The sequence below is a fragment of the Pinus tabuliformis genome, chromosome 1_1 (assembly GCF_031772625.1).
Source record: "Pinus tabuliformis cultivar Carrire ecotype Pingquan chromosome 1_1, CPIR1, whole genome shotgun sequence".
Taxonomy (NCBI): Eukaryota; Viridiplantae; Streptophyta; class Pinopsida; order Pinales; family Pinaceae; genus Pinus; species Pinus tabuliformis.
The window spans coordinates 837,537,795-837,555,212 of record NC_142297.1 but is presented as its reverse complement, the minus strand read 5'-3'; the positions used below and the strand labels follow the sequence as shown (position 1 = coordinate 837,555,212).

Below are 17,418 nucleotides of genomic sequence, written 5' to 3'. Positions count from 1 at the left end.
AGTTGGAAAGGCAGTGGTCTGCAAGTTCTTGGGACCTCGCAGGGAGGATCTCATCCCTAGAAGGAGCCAGTGTTAGCTCTGCTACAGTTTGCAGTATTTGATGGATGAATTCAGATCAGGCAAGGCTAGTTTTGGTTGCAAAGGGTTTGCAGCAGTTTGTTTTAACTCTCCCTTTCATTTGCCTTTTGCTCTTTTAACACCTTATTCCTCCATTTCCTCCTTCCCCTTTATCCCTGTTATTCCCCTTGTAAACCTCACCTAAACCCCTGTTTACTTAGCTCCCGGGCTTCTTTGTATTCAAAGTGTAATACACCCCGTTACCCTTTATTAAAAGCCCAAAACCCTCACAAGCCTTTTAAAACTCTGTATAAACCTTATATCGTTTAACCCCACGCGCATATATAATAAAATTATAAAGCCCCGGGCCCGCGGCTTTACATGTCACATCGACCCCAGACATGTGCGCTTAATGCTGACCACCCGATCCTCCGCCCATTGATCTAACACCTTTTACAAACCCTCGCCCCGTTAGCTGGGCAACCGTTAGGCAGTGGGAAAGGCGGTTTCCCGCCGAACCTGTCTGCCACGCGGTGTAATGTTTTTGCATCGCTCCCACTTGTACGAAAACTGTCGAGCCCGAGTAAGCGGTGCGGGGAAACCGCTTCCCGCCACCGTACCCGGCTCCCCACCCATTAACCGGTTGTCAACTCCGTCTCCCGTCAGCTGTCGGATCTCCCCGATCATGATCCGACGGTCCAGGATCCTCCGTTCTTAATTTCTTCCGATGGCTTCCGTAATCTCATCTCCACCGTTAATTCTCTTGATCCATCGGCCCAAACTCTTTCATCCACATATGTCTTCCAATGGCCTGTGTAGCTTGATCTCGGCCGTCCATCTAAATCATCCAACGGTCGGCATTCATTCAGAGGCCATCGTCCATTTTCAGTGGATTCTTCAGTGTTTTCGGCCTGTTCTGCGTGTGAAGGAGAAAGCAAGCCATCAGCTCTCTGTATACTGCGCAGTTAAATCTCAGCTACTGCATTTAAAGGCAGAATGACCGAAGGACAAGCAGTACAGGTCTCAAGAAGATAACCGTATAAATCAGTCATGGAGCTTTGTACACATTACCTTCCATTTGCTCAGAAAGGACATCAAAGTACAGAAAGAGCTATTTTTTTCATTAAAACATTCAAATCTTATCAGAAGCCCATAATAGTTTGTAAATGCGGTTGGTGGTCAATTAAGACACCTCCACACATAACCTAGCAGAGTTATTTTGTAAACAGATTCTATATATACCCAGAAAAACGATGTAATCAGTTTGATGAGTGTGAGATGAGTGTTATTGTGTTGTAAGCTTCAACTTCTGGAGACTGTAACTACTGTGAGACTTGCAGCTTCTGGTCTTCATTTCCAACTAATACAAGCTTCTTTTGCTGTCATTTGCTCACTTTTCACTTCTTCTATGTTCCAGGTTGTGCCTGTTTTGCATTTGTTCATGTGCTGTGAATATTTAGCATCAGAGGGGCTGTCATCCAACCTCTGTGTTAGAATTTAGCATGTATCATTGAATTTGCTTGCAGGTTCCCGTTGTTTTAATACCAGAGAGCTATCATCATGTCTGTGTATTAGATAACAGATTTACATACCTTTCAACTGGTTGCAGCCAGCCATCACAGGGTCCTGTGCATCTGCTGGTGTGGTCAGTCTTCTCCATTATCACCTTATCCTCAAACTGTGAGTAATTGGTGGTTAAAAGCCTTGCAGTCTGGGGGTGTTCACCCATGTCTGGGGTTATGCATAGTAGGAGTGGTTATTTGGCTTGAATATGCAGCATTTCTTCCATTCATCCACCATTTATCCAACTTTTTGTTGAATTTGTAATGTTCCCGAGCATCACTAATGTACAACCTAGGTGAGTTTCTTGGGGTGATAACAAACCCAACATAGGAGGACCCTCACAATTCCCTCCAATTAAGACTTTCAAACCCCAACTTAAACCTTGAAAGGAGATCCCAAGACAAACCTCGAAGCCAAATTAAACATGCACTCTAGAGGGAATCCCTAGATCAAAGAAGATATTACATACATGGAGATTTGAACTCTATACACAGAGACCTAGACCCACAAAGATGCCTAAAGAGTGAAAACAATAAGACTATAGATATAACTTGAGAAATAACATTGTTCTTGAAACTCGATGTCCCCAACAGTTTCTCTGGAGCATAATCTCCCAGTGGCCACGAATGAAACTAGGCTTCCCTAGAGACCCTAGTAAATGAGCATTGTTTACACTAGAAAGCATGGATTATTTGTTAACCTTCAAGACCCACCACAACCTGCAGCACTAGGATTCCCACACATGCCACTTGAATGGAGGAACTAAAATAGGAGGTCGAGGAACTTACCTCAGCTCTTGTCCACTCACTGCAAACAATCTTATCACGCATCGAATACTCTATATAAAACCAAAATCCAACTGTAGCATTGCGTGCACATGGATGTGAGGGTAGGTCATGTCATCCCTCTTAAATGCATGTTGCATACTCTAGGTTGGTGGGCGTTGCGCCCAAGGCCCCTATTTCATCCGCAATTACACCCCCATCGAGGATTTTTAAAAACATTTTAGTTATACATACTCAACAAATTAAGAATAAATTTTCTACAACAGGACCCCTCCTAATCCTTATCATAACACCGATTTACTATGCTGACCAAAGATCCAAGGTGTTGTCATGGAAATGGGGTCTAAAATTTTCAATCTTTTCAACTTACTCAAAACCTTAGTTTGACATCACCATTTTTTTTCATCTTTTTGAGATGATTCTGGTGATATAAAACTTAACTTCAATTTGACCTTCAGATCATGAGATGTGACCATTGAATTCCTAACGATTCAGAGACTGCCACCTCATCCGCTTGACCACATGGCTATTCCCACCTGACTAGCCTCCCAATGCCACTAGGAATTTGTTTATTTCCTATTGATCTTATCTTGGATTGGATTGGGTCTTGCCTATCAAGATGAATATATATACATATCAAACCACCTAACCTTTCATGCTCACCACACACACACACATATATATTTTATTGGCCATATTTTGTCAGTGTCTTTCCCGTCAGCCGAATCCATCACCCCGATCGTTAACACTTTATCCCCTCGCAATTTTCTCCAGGAAATGTCCTCTGGTCTTATTCATCTCGTGTTTCCATCTTGCACCAATCCAAAATCAATAGTCCTTTCTTATGATTGAGTCCTCGATGTTATTTCTCATTGAGTGTCTACATTCTAGGATGACATAACCCCTATGCCTTGTTAGCCCAAACCTTTCCTTGGAGCACACCTTTATCTCCTCCTGGGGTCTCCTTCCAGGGATGACATGTGTGATGTGATTGGTTATGCGGGCCCATCTCTACATGCTGGTCATTCCCTTACTTCCCAGTACTTGGGTGGACCCTCTTGGCATGTCCTCCCAATGATGAGTCGCCTTGGCTCACCTCACTAATGCACTCTATTGAACCTTCTCGGAGACAGTCTCCGAGGAACAGGAAGGTTCCCGTCTCCATCATGTGACGATCTACCAACAAATACCCACGCATGTCCCTGGTCCTGTCTATGGCCTAACATGTACGTCAGCTGCCACATCCTCTTGGTCCTCATTAGCCTAGGCTCTCCTCCATTGCTATGCTAAGGACTTTTTCCAAGAATCAAAACCCTAAACAGGAAATATTCTCTCCTTTTGTTACATCTATTTCCCATCTATGTGGGCCCGTATTGGCCTTCTAACGATGTGATGGGTTTTCCACAGGGTGATTTAGATCATTTTCTAGCTAACAAATGGACTCCAACTTTCCCCCATGGTTTGCTCCACATAATTGTCCTCGTCACACTAGTCCATTCCTCGTCAGCCTAGGAATTCCCATTTGTGCGACCATTTGTGAGCTTCTAGGTGTAACCTTTGGGCTTATGTCACCTCGGGTTCTTCCTGTTGGAAAATCAAAAAGGCAGTAAATATTTTCTTGATCTTGATAATTACTTGTGATGATTCTTATTATTACGATTCTTTATATCTTCTTTCTTTAGTTCGTTAAGCAATTACCAAAAGCAACAACACATAAAACAATAGACACAAGATGTAGGCACGTGCCAAGGTAAAACCCCCCTCAATGGGAAAACCCAGTCAAGATAATTCTTCCTTTTAATAGTATTATTTGAGACTCTTCACCCTCAACCTTGACCAGACCTTCCCTCCACACCAAGTCAACCTCCCACAATTTCGACCTCTTTCTAGCAACTTCAACTAGGGCAGCAGCTCATGGCAACTGGCAGCTTCTGGCAACAGCGAAACTTACGACAATTTGTTCTCACAATCCATAACACAAAACGCGGAGAGAGGCACCAAAATTTCAATTTTTCCTTTCTCCTTAGACTTCTCCAAACTCACATTCACTTTGGCTTCCCGGCAACAGACTTCGCACCTTTTCCCAGCTACAAGAGAACTTCACACTTCTGCCCAACAACAAGAGAATTAGAACTTGATGAGAAAAATGATGCTCCAAATGAATTCGATGACCTTCCTTTTATAGGCTTCTTGTGGGGTCGAATATGGTACTTAGACTGACTTGATATTCTTCTAGGCTGACATGGTGTGGAGGTTACACAATTCATATTTGACTCAATACTTAACCTTTTACACGATTCAAAAGCCAAAGAAGGGCCTCTTTAAATGTACAATAACTCTATAGACTCAGAATAAATCCTAGAAATTCTCAATGGGGACTTTGACCTAAAACATGGTGACCCAAGCATGAAACCCATGCTTTAATAAGTCATAATAATAAGAATAAAAATTCTTTTCTTTATTCTCTTGACAAGTACATTACATGATGACTCAAGTACATTATTGAAGACTGAACATAGTTACATTTTCCAACACTCCCTCTTTACTAGGGAGGTATTAATAATATACATATACAATGGAAGATCTCAAACTATATAGATTTCTTATCATTGATAAAATGGATATAATAATAGTGATCACACTTTACTATTTTAAGTTCATATGACATACTTGGCTATGTCTAGCTGATATACCTACAATTAACTTTCACATCAAAATAGTAAAGTGTGATCACTATTATTATATCCATTTTATCAATGATAAGACCAAGGAAGTCTATCCAAACAATCACTTAACATTGTAGGCACCACAATTCCATGGACTAGATTCCTGACCAGGGAAATCTATCTAGGTGGGACAAGGATGGACTCAAGCTTTTAGCCCCTTTAGGTACCCTCAGGCTTACTTGTTAACCATAAACCCAAAATCTAGGTGTGTATCCAAACAATAGCTCTTTGGTCAACACCACCTTTGCAAGTTCGGGACTCATACATCAACACAAAGTGTCAACCATATGTCTTCCCAAGCAATGCTTCACTCACAAAGCCTCAACACCCTTGATCTGGCAGATCAAGAATGACCAATCTCTCCCAATCAATCTGATTGGGAACCAATGTGCTATCAAATTCTTCAAGAGATTCACATGTACAAACACAACCCCAATCAATAATATACTTTCACATGTACATAATCAAATACAAACCTTTGAGGTCTTTCAGACAACAAATGTTGCTTTTCAACTTTCCATAGTAGGACTATCAACCGAATCTTTGACAAAAGATTCCTCAATCATATGTTTCCTTCCTACTTCTCATGCAACAACATATCCTATGAAATTCATTCGTCAATTTAATACCAATCTATGCCCTCCATCTCAACCAAGAAACACTTCTTTATCTAGACTCCCTCTTAATCTTATGGAGATCTCTTTTATTCATGCTTCCTCCAGGAGATCAAATTCTTCTTTTTCAACATCGGAGAATCTTTTGTGGCTTCCAACCATTTCATCAGAGTTATCATCATCCCCATCATGCTTATCACATCAATGAGCATCTTCACAAAGTTGAAGATTGTGTACTTGCACAACTTCAATAGCAAGTACAACCAAATCTATAGAAGCATAATGTTAGCCATATCAAAATCATGAAAGCATTTCAACTTTATTCATATCAGATACCCAGACTTAATTATAAACAAGTGACATATACTCTTCAACATCTTGTTAGGGACTTTGTTATACACCCTAGACTACTTCATGACAACATTTATTCCATCTAGGGTTTCAGTATGTCTTCCAAAGGTATGACATACCTTACTACAACATATAGAAAACCATAGAAAACATTCATACAAATATAGATCTTAAAGCATAGAATACATATGTTATACTTCTCACTAGGGATTCATAAAATCCTATATTGCATACAAAATAATAAATCAAAGTCAATCCCAACTTCATCATTAACCTGACCATCTTCTACTAGGGCTAGTTCCAAACTCCTAGATTTTTCAATACATCATCAATCAGTCACTAACATGGCCAGCTATCACTAGGGTGAGTTGCAAACCATAGATTTCCAATCAATCATCAATCTCAACCAAAATAAAGTTCAAATTTTCAACGATCTCTCACAAATCTCAAATTATCATATAGTCATCATATATCAAAGATTTCTACTTCAACTAAGGTTCAACTCCAAAACCCTATAAATCCATTTCCACAAAATCAAAAATCTTACATAGATCTCAAATCATTATATTTCAAATATTTTACTTTGACTAAGTTTTTAACTCCTAAACCATAGAATTCCACAATCTCAACAATCATTAAATACATAGATCTCATATTGTTACATTACACACATTAGACAATGTTAGTACTAGGATTTAATTGGCAAACCCTCTATTTTCATTTTTCCAACAATCATAATAGATTTCATATTGTTATATAGCACATACTAGACAATTTAACTTCACTAGGATTTAGATTACAACACCCTAGATTTCTAGATATCATCATCCTAGAATTTCAGACAATGACTTCCATTAAATCGTAAAACAAGGACTTTCATTAAGTCCCAAGACTTATGACCATCAATAACTAGGTAAACACACATATCTAGGAATTCATAATCATTCATAAGCATATCATATGTCTGACAATATTAATACATCTGACCTAGACCAACCTAGGATTTCAACCAAGAGACATATCTATATATGCCTAGATTTCATCATCATGCAAATATATTTCATATCATGTGTTAGTCAAACCCAACTTCACAAATATCATTAAGAGTTAGACACACAACCATATTGATTACACTTAAGGTTTGATCAGACAAACACACACATACCAAAGGAAACATTTCTAAGACAATATAAGGGTCTTGCTCACACATTCCACGAAACCCTAATGAGCTAAGGTTCCAATGTAGAAACATAGAAAACCTTATATTACCAAAACTTCAAAGGTTCCAGGATTTTAGACCTTATCATTCAACCCTAACAAGTTAGGATTTCCAGATCACACCAAAATCCCAAACAAGACATCATCAATAAAAATTTCAACTAGCATTTCACAATATCCCTAAGTAACTTAGGATTTCAGACATTCACATTAGCATACCCTTTGGTTAGGGTTTTCCAGAACCTATCTAAGGTTCTACAAAATCAATTCAAAATATGAGAGAGTGTGGGTAGATTTATGAAGAGATGACTCACTCGAACAATAATCACTAAGATTAAATAGAGTTAGTCATAACAAAGTTAGTAATAGATCATCAATTGAATAATCCTTTCAATCAATGTATTCAAATAATACCTTTGTTTCTTGACTAACCTTGTCTTGAGAGATCCTCCTTTCAGATTTTTTCCTTAGTCAAGACAATAGAGGGAGAAAGGTGATTAGTATTTAATATAATCAAAACTAAATGAATACATGAACCCAAAACTGAAAATATATGAAATACTTATCTTTGGGAGTCGATGAGGGCTCCCTCCAAATCTTGAGGTAAACCTACAAACTTAAAATGATACAAAAATGTCTTTTCCAAAATATGTTAAAAACCTATAAATTCTAAAACATATAAAACAAGATATGTAAAGTGAAGGGCTTAATAGTGTAAGTCCCTAATGTCGGGTTCTTCGGGCTTGAATTTCTTTGAGTCTCCTTCTACAACAGGATTGTCTTGATCTCTTCCTCTCTTCTTATTCTTTGGATTCTCGTGACAGTCACTTTTGTAGTGACCCTTCTTATGACATTGATAGCACTCTATCTTAGACATGTCAACTTTCTTCCTAGGTCCCTTCTATCTCTTTCCTTTATGATGAGAAACATAATAATTTGATACTCCTTCAGGATTTGCAACCATTGAGATCCTTAATTCTTCTTGACTACAGGCAGTCCATAATTCTTCAAAGGTGGGAGCTACCTTCCAACTGTTGAGACCTGCAACAAATGCACCCCAAGAGGGTGGAAATCCTAATAGAGAAGTGATCACCAATTCTTTGTCTGGAACAATGTCATCGATGGCCAAGATATTATCCCTGAGTCTATCCATCTTCACAAATAAAGTTGCCACAATATCTTCTTTAGTCATCTTCATAGTCCTTAGCTCATTCTTCAAAGTTGCTACTTGACCAATGTTCTTAATAGTGAACAACTTCGACAAGGCTTCATACATTTCTTGAGCATGATCGATGTTAGCTATGAATGGAACAAGATTAACTTTTATCCCTTCTACCATCAAAGTCATAGCCACCAATTCTAAATCCCTAAATTTCACTTTGTCGGCATCACTGGCTTCTTCTGTAGACTTATTTACATTTCCTTTTACCAAATATAGCACCTTGTTCTTCTCGACGATTAGGTCAATCCTCTTCTTCCAGGATCTGAAGTTGGATGCTCCTTCAAGTTTGTTCTCACCCTTGATTGAGTTAGACATCTTCCTTGATTATAATAGACTCCTTCTCTAAGATAGTGCCTATGAATGGATCTGCTTTTTTCTTCCTCCTTCATCAAACCTCTGATACCATGTTGGAAAATCAGAAAGGAAGTAAAGATTTTCTTGATATTGATAATTACTTGTGATGTTTCTTATTATTACGATTCTTTATATCTTATTTCTTTAGTTCATCAAGCAACTACCAAAAGCAGTAGCACATAAAACAATAGACACAAGATGTAGGCACATGCCAGGGAAAAACCCCCTTCAAGGGGAAAAACCAATCAAGATAATTCTTCCTTTCAATAGTATTATTTGAGACTCTTCACCCTAGACTTTGACTAGACCTTCCCTCCACACCAAGTTAGCTTCCCAGAATTTCAACATCTTTCCAGCAACTTCGACTGGGGAAGCAGCTTACGACAACTCATAACTTCTGGCAACAACAAAACTTAGGAGACTTTGTTCTCCCAAACCAGAACACGAAACACAGAGAGATAGAGACACCAAAATTTCTATTTTTCCTTTCTCCTTAGACTTCTCCAGACTCACATTCACTTCGGCTTCCTGGCAACAAACTTCGCACCTTTTCCTAGCTACATGAGGACTTCGCACTTCTACCCAGCAACAAGAGAATTTGAACTTGATGAGAAAAATGATGCTCCAAATGAATTTGATGACCTTCGTTTTATAGGCTTCTTGTGGGGTCGAATAGGGTCCTTAGACTGACTTGATCTTCTTCTAGGTCGACATGGTATGGAGGTTACATAATTCATATTTGACTCAATACTTATCCTTTTTACATGATTCAAAAGCCCAAGAAGGGTCTCTTTAAATGTACAATAACTCTAAAGACTCAGAATAAATCCTAGAAGTACTCAATGGGGACTTTGAATTAAAACATGGTGATCAAAGAATGAAACCCATGCTTTAATAAGTCACAATAATAATAATAATAATAATTATTATTTTATTTATTCTTTTGACAAGTACATTACATGATGACTCAAGTACATTATTGAAGACTGAACATAGTTACATTTTCCAACACTTCTTCATCCGTCATATGGTCATATGGGCTAGTGATCTGGCCTTGAAGCCAACCCTTACTCGACCCAATAAATCATGTCGCAACCATGGATAAGGTAAAAAGGCTAAGGAAAGTAGATAAGGCTTCTGCCTAGTTTTCCTTATGGACCATCTGTGAATGATTGCAACCATGGATCAACCACGATGATTCTGCTCGGGACTTGGGCCGTAATGACATACCAGTTCTGGAATCTGGTGGTTTTCTTAATGACATTTTCCTATTCTCATTGCAACTTACATAACCGAACTGAGTGATAATTCCATCACGTAGTATTGAACCTGGTGGTTTTATAAGAGATCCACCACTTGGATTTCCACCACTCTGGGTTGAAGTAAGTACATTAGTGCTCCTTACTAGGCTTAGGAGGCTCAACCAATCTCCTCAATAACAACTTAAACACATACCCATACCACTGACAGTCATGCACACATCTTGCGCATTGTGTTGTCATGAACATCAGCTAATCACTAATCCCATTAATTTCTATGGCATACATAGAGGTTGATTTAACCCTATGGATATCAAAATTCACTACATCCCATACCCACACAATACGCAAGGAATTTCAAGCAATCCTGCAACAATCATACAAAGGACTAAGTGCCCAAGACATGTAGTCCTTTTAACATGTGCTCCCTGCACTCACATGGATGTATTCACATTTGCAATACCTACATGAAAGGCATGAGTGCCAAAAATACATCTAGGACCATTTTATAGAACTCTAAAGCCTTCAAGTTGTAGGAGCTAACCATTCCTCATACAACAACATTAAGTTAGGCATTTGTATTTAATTTCATATATGATGGCACTGCTTGTAAGGCCATGGTGCCAAGGAGACATGCTTCAGAAATTTAAAGCTTACAAGCTTAAGAGGATCAACTATTATTCTTATAAACAACATTGGGATGGGTATTCATATTCAAATTCCCTGCCTGGAATCACCAATGCAAGATCACAATACATAGTGACATACATCAAAACATCCTTTCCTTTCTAGCACAGGAAACCATAAACTAGTCATGCAACAAGTGCAACATCAATCAACAGTCCAACAAGAACACAATAGCAAGGAATGCATTTAAACCCTTGCCTTGTCTAGTCTAAGAAACACAAACCCTAGTCAACAAGACTTATACTGATTTAGTTATGCCTAGACCCTGAGAAGGATGGAATGTAGGTCCTAAGTCTTGGCATACTTCTCTTGTAAAATCACCCATATAAGACAAGCTAGCAAATATAGCCAAGGATTAAGGACTTTCCTTATTCATACTCAAATGTGTAGATGAGAGCTAGTAGGAGCTCACAATAAAATCATGGTTATATCACTGTAAGTGTGAAAATACTATCGTGTTCGTTTCCATAAAATTGACAATGTACACAACACCATTGGCATGTGCTCCAAGATAATCACACTAATTGTAATAAGCTTTGTAATATGAATCTACCACATTGATGAAAATCATTCCAAGAGTAATGGCAATCGCCCATATCAGATAGTTGAGTAAATACTACAATCATATACCATGCCTCAAAAAATAGTGGCACCATTTCAAATCAGAAATTAAAACATATTTTCACTGTACATAAAGAACATGAGAAACACTTACCTCAAGAGCTATTGGCAACTGAGTTTGGGAAAATGACTCTCCGCCTAACCATAGATAGTTGCAACCAAGCTCTCACTTGCAGTTGTCACCCCATAGGCAAATTTTAGAGACTGAGGAGTCTTTTGTTCTGATTTTTATTTTTAATTGTCTTACTACCCTCCTTCAACAGTTCAAATAATCTTTGTTCCTTCTCTTCTGTGTTGTTCCAACAACTTAGATTCTCTCCCTACCTTGCTATTATGCAGTTCCTCTATTGTGCTTCCTTTGCAGCTCGAGTCCTCCCTCTTGTCTTGTGTTCCCTCCGCTTTGTTGTCTAACCATTCGAATATCCCCTTCTAGCAGTTTGAATTATCTTTGCCTTACCTTCATGTCGTGTTATCCCCTAGCTATTCAAATTCCTCTACTATGTTTCTTCTAACAGTGACCTTTTCCTGCCACAATCTTTCTAGCCAATAGGAAGGGTGCCACCTATCCAATTATTTCCATATTTTTCTGTTGGTTGGCTTGCTGCAGTGGGTGGCCATCATACCATACCAGTTGGTTGTCTTCCCTCTATTATTTTAATTTCTTGTCCTTTTTGCCTTGTAAAACTTTCCAAAGAAAGCATGGGCCTGCGTACTCATCTTGCATCCATCAATTTTGAAAATACCATGTCATTAAATTTCACTACCCATGTTTCAATAACTTACATGACTACTTCTGTATTTCCTTCTTGCAGTAAGAAAATCTCTATCCACCCAAACAAGTGACCTTCCCTAGTCTTTGGAATCCATCTCCCTTAACTCAACCCATTTTTTTTAAGTATCATACATCACATATTTACAATGTATTTCACAATGGAAAAATGGCAGGGTTGTCACATTTTCCCTCTTCCTACTCTTAAAAAAAATTAAAGAAAATATCTACCAAAAAGTACAAAAATGCCCCCTTGTTAGACTCATTCTCTGTAGATTACTAACAATGAAAAGTTGTTATGTAACCAGTCACAACCACTAATCTTGTCTAAAAGTACAATTTAAAATTGTATTGTTTGGATTTTTTTGCATTTGGTTATACTATTTTCACAACCACTGATCTTATCTAAAGGTACATTTTAATATTCTATGTTTTGGATTTGTTTGGCATTTAGTTATACTATTTTTGTGATAATTTAGTGATTTGTGAAAAACCTTAAAATTATTAGTGTTGAGAGAATTGAAATCGTAACTTTTCAATAGAAAAACTGCTTTAACTCAAAAACTCAACCAATTAAACTAATCCTTGGAACTCAAAAATATTAAAATTAAATATAAGTTTCAAATTTATAATTTTAAAAATTTATATTAATTTAAAAAACAAACAAACAAAACATTTTAAACTATGACACACATAAATATAATAGCATACACCATTATTGAAATTTTGGCATATATCTTTGAATTTTGGAAACAGGTCAATGTGTTAAAATGTACACACATATAATTATTATAATAATAATGTAAAATATTATTTGATATTTTTTTCACACATCATAGGTTAATATAAACATTTTAAATATTTTTCTTTAATAAATAATTTGCAACTTGATAAGTGATGCTTGCAAAACTAATTTAATATTTTATAGAGTCATCCAAAAACATAAGTCACTCATTCTCTAAATAAAATTGATTAAATTCAAAGTTCGCCTAATCGTGAAGTTTGCCTAGTTTCAAAGTTCACGGAATTTATTTCATGATGTTAGAAAATCTCAAGTCTAACATGAATACGCCAAATACAAATAGTGATAATTTCATAAAATTCATCTACCATTTTATTGAATTTGTTAAAACTTCGTTATATAATCACAGAAAATACGAAGAAATTTATAATAAAATAATTAAAAACAATAAAACCTTAAAGGCTAAAACCTACTCGCTTTAAAAAGAAGTGAGATTGTCTGTAGTAACAGAATGTGTCTCTCTCAATGTCAAACTTTATAACAAGGGAGAGACTAATACAAGATAAGTTAGCTTTGGAAGGATGTTGGAAGTCATGTTGTTAATTCACATAGAACACAATTTTTTCTTAAACCAACCTAAATCCATCTTAACTCTGGATCTACCAAGGGCTAAGAGTGATCAAATCTATTTTCACTTTAAAATAGATTTGCACCTTAAGAGGTTTGATCTCTCGGGGCTTGGTAAATTCTGAGCTAAGATGGATCTAGGTGGATTTAGTTATTAATAATTATAATTATAATTATAATTATAATTATTTATTTTATTTTATTACTTTTTGTTTATCATGTAATTTGGCTTAGTCAGAATGTTTTATTAATAACTATAATTATTAATTATTATCTCTGCCGCAGGCAGGGGTATAACACATTTGATAATGTATTGATGCTTGATTAATTCATCTTTGATGAAAAATTAAATAATTGTTTATAATGTTAGACATTATAAAAAAGAAAATCATTTTTTTTAATTATTTTAATTTTATTTTTTTGGATTCTTATTGGTTAAGGGGACTTGAGTCTTATTATGAAATGGTTTTTTCCATCATCGTTTCAATTCATGGGGTGTACAACACACCCATGTCGATGTACTTGGACGTTGATCCATTACATCTAATTAAATATGTCGCGAGTACAAAAATATTATAACTTGTTTTAAAGCCCTCAGACTCACTGCAAACTTATAGTAGTTCGAGATCTGCAAATTGCATGTGTTCATCTTCTGCTCCATAGGTGATGTGATAGGAAAATTTTTCCCATGAATACTTGCTAATCTATTTCACAGAGGGTACTCTCAGATTCCAATTAATTTAATGTTGTAGTGGTGATATAATATGTATGTACGTGATGTGATACACCCAATTTAAATTCCGGGGAGAAACTTTTTTTTTTTTTTTTTTAATCACATGGTGAATCGGTAACTACCAGGCCTAATCTATGGGAGACCAAGGATCAAACCTCATAGCTGCCACTATAACACCAAGAGCATAACCAACCACCTGCAAGTCGGATATACTAAGTTCCTATGATTTTAGCAAGAGCAGACTCACGGGAAAGGGGAATCCGCCCCTCTAGCTGCCACCACAGCAGGTCATTGTACTCAATGAGATTTGAACTTCGGTCTGCCCTGGCTTTGCCCATGTGACTTACTGTCAAACCACACATCACTGTACATACTCGAAACCTTTTTTTTATTACAACACCACAATCAGATTTCTTAAATGAATACATGGTGGAACTTGTGAGGGTGGGTCGGAGGTCGCCCTATTGTCCTCTTGTGATTCTATTCCCACTGGCCCGACCAGAGTCCGACCAGACTAACCAGAGTCCGACCAGACTAACCTGGGGTTGGGCCCAACTAGTCTCCTTATCTACCCTTATTTAAACGTAATCCATGCTCAATGCCCATTTATTTGCCATTTTTCAATATTTGTTCACCAACATACCAGCTGTGATCGACCCAATTAATCGTTTCAACATGTCAATATGTTACGAGTATGATTTCAACATACCTCCAACTGATCACCGACATTGACAACCAGAGCGCCAGGAACGCATTGGACATCAAGCCACTCCCCATCTTTGCGAATTTGAAGCCCTGGGATTTGGTTGCGTAGGAGAATGGTAAGCGCGACGATGTCAGAATGGGGTGCCAATCCCACAACCAGATCCGGTTGAGGACACGGTGGATAATAATTTATTCTTATATGCAATTCCTTCCTCTCCTCTCCCACGCTTTCGTTCAGAGAATTTTCCGTCTCTAAGCCCAGATCACGCGACAATACCTTCATCAGCCACTCGAATAACTTGGACAACTCTCTTCTGTATTCATCCATAGCTTCCCTGCAACCACAAAATTCATCTTTCGTGTCATATACTTGCTTTCAATCCTACTTCTAAGCACCAGTGACAAATTGTACTTCCCTTGGCTAAGAAGAATAGTGATGGTCTTGCTCATCTCCGTTATTTCATGGGATATGTAAAGGTTGTATCGCTGCATTTTGGCACATGCTTATATTCATTCCCACCTGCAAAGTTTAACAATGACCATGAAGTTGGGATGCCTCATTACCAGTGAGGTTCGTGCTTTTTCCGGAACATTTTCGTAATTTTGGGTGATGGGAAACAAATGACATATTTATCACATTCTGTTCTGCTGCGAACACACTTCGTGAGACCCAAAAAAATAACTATTCCAAGAGGATTCGTTCTTTGTATTTATTGTAAAATAAATGCATTGGATAACACAATTCCATGCAAGATTTTAAAACAAGTCGGGAGTAGGGCTCCACAACAGGTCAACTCGAAGTCTTCCGCTGAAAGTGAGGTCGTTCGACTATAGGTCGAACCTGACTATAGTTGGCTTTACCTCTACTCCTTTAAGCATTAGAGAAATTTTTAGGTCTAAAATGGGCTTCTTAAGGAATATTATAAAATAATAGTAGGAATAATAAAATAAAATTAGATTATGGAAGGAGGCGATGGTGGACGATCAGGGTCCTGCGAGAGGTTAGGGTTTGAAGGAACAGTCGACGGAAACGAAGAGAGCAAGGGTAACAGCGGCGGAGAAGAGCAGGGATCTCTTGCAAAGAGTAGAAGCAAGGAAAGGAGAACGATTCTGATAAAAGGAGAAGAGATTAGAGGCAGGCTGAGCTGAAGGCAACTATGGAAAGTCGGCAGGGGAGGGGAGAGATCCCCTCCTATAAAAATGTTACAGCAGGAAAAGCTAGTGGAAGCAGATTGCAGAGCAGTTCCAGAGAAAGTAATAGAGAAGCACCGGTAATGGGAAACCTATGGCAGCTGAAGACAGGCGGAAGATGCTTATCAAGGGCTCAGAAAAAACCCAGGTATGTAATACCCAATAACAAACTTGAGGAATATAACAGCTATATGAAAGATCATGCTCTGATTTGCAAGTTTATAGGGTATTGGCCATCAGAAAAGGATTTATTTAGATGGATACACCAAAGATGGAGACCAAAAGGGCATATTGAACTAAAATTAGGGGCTAAAGGCTTTTTCACAGTAATTTTTGCAAATCTGGAAGATAAAGAGAGGATATTTGAAGAAGGACCGTATTTTATGAACAACGCGGGTTTGTTCATGAAATATTGGGAGGAAAGATATAACCCGGAAAATGAAAAAATGTTAGCTGCCCCAATTTGGGTCAGATTGTTTGGTTTACCAGTGGAATTTTGGGACCCTGAAATCATGGAAGGCATAGGTAATACAATTGGAAACTTTGTCAAGGTCGCGGAATCAACAAAAAGAGGAAAATATACATCATACGCTAGACTATGCGTCTATATGAACATAGTTGAGCCACTACCTGAATATATAGAACTGGAATATCATGACGAAGTATGGCAACAACCAATAGATTATAAACACATTCCGTTCAGGTGTAGAAGGTGCCATGAATATGGACACCTGTACAAGCAATGCCCACTGAGTAAGGAAGAGGAAACCCACAGTCAAAAGGAAGAAGAACAAAGGAAGACAAAAAAAGCAGAGGAGACGGAAAAGGGCTTCCAACAGGTTAGTAGAAAAAAGAAAACTGCTAAGGAAGGAACAAAAACTCAAATACAAACGAAATCAATAATTATAGAGAGTCAAAATAAATTCCAAATCCTTCAGCAGGATAACGAAGAAAATGAAGAAAAGTTGGTAGAAGAAAATGGTTTAACAGACGAACCAATGGAAATAGTCAGAGAAACAAAAGACAAAGACCCTGAAACAACAGTAGAATCTGGAGAAGAAGAAGGAGACGGAGTAGAGGTAGTATCTGAACAAATCCAAATGGAGATGGAAATGCCGAAAGAAAATGAAGTAGAGGAAGAAAGAATCATGAAAAAGCTGATTCAAGAATGGAAAAACCTTGATGAAAGATTCA

At 37.7% G+C, this 17,418-nt stretch overlaps 1 protein-coding gene across 1 annotated transcript; it reads right to left on the bottom strand.

The window, feature by feature from the left end:
- Window positions 1-740: 740 nt before the first annotated feature.
- Window positions 741-15,626, bottom strand: LOC149216745 (putative inactive flavonol synthase 2). The gene is made up of 3 exons (XM_089390054.1): window positions 15,598-15,626; window positions 15,038-15,368; window positions 741-1,007 (listed from the first exon to the last, which is right to left on the bottom strand). Exons 1-3 carry the CDS (start codon window positions 15,624-15,626, stop codon window positions 741-743), a joined length of 627 nt encoding a protein of 208 aa, XP_089246180.1.
- Between the last annotated feature and the right edge of the window lie 1,792 nt (window positions 15,627-17,418).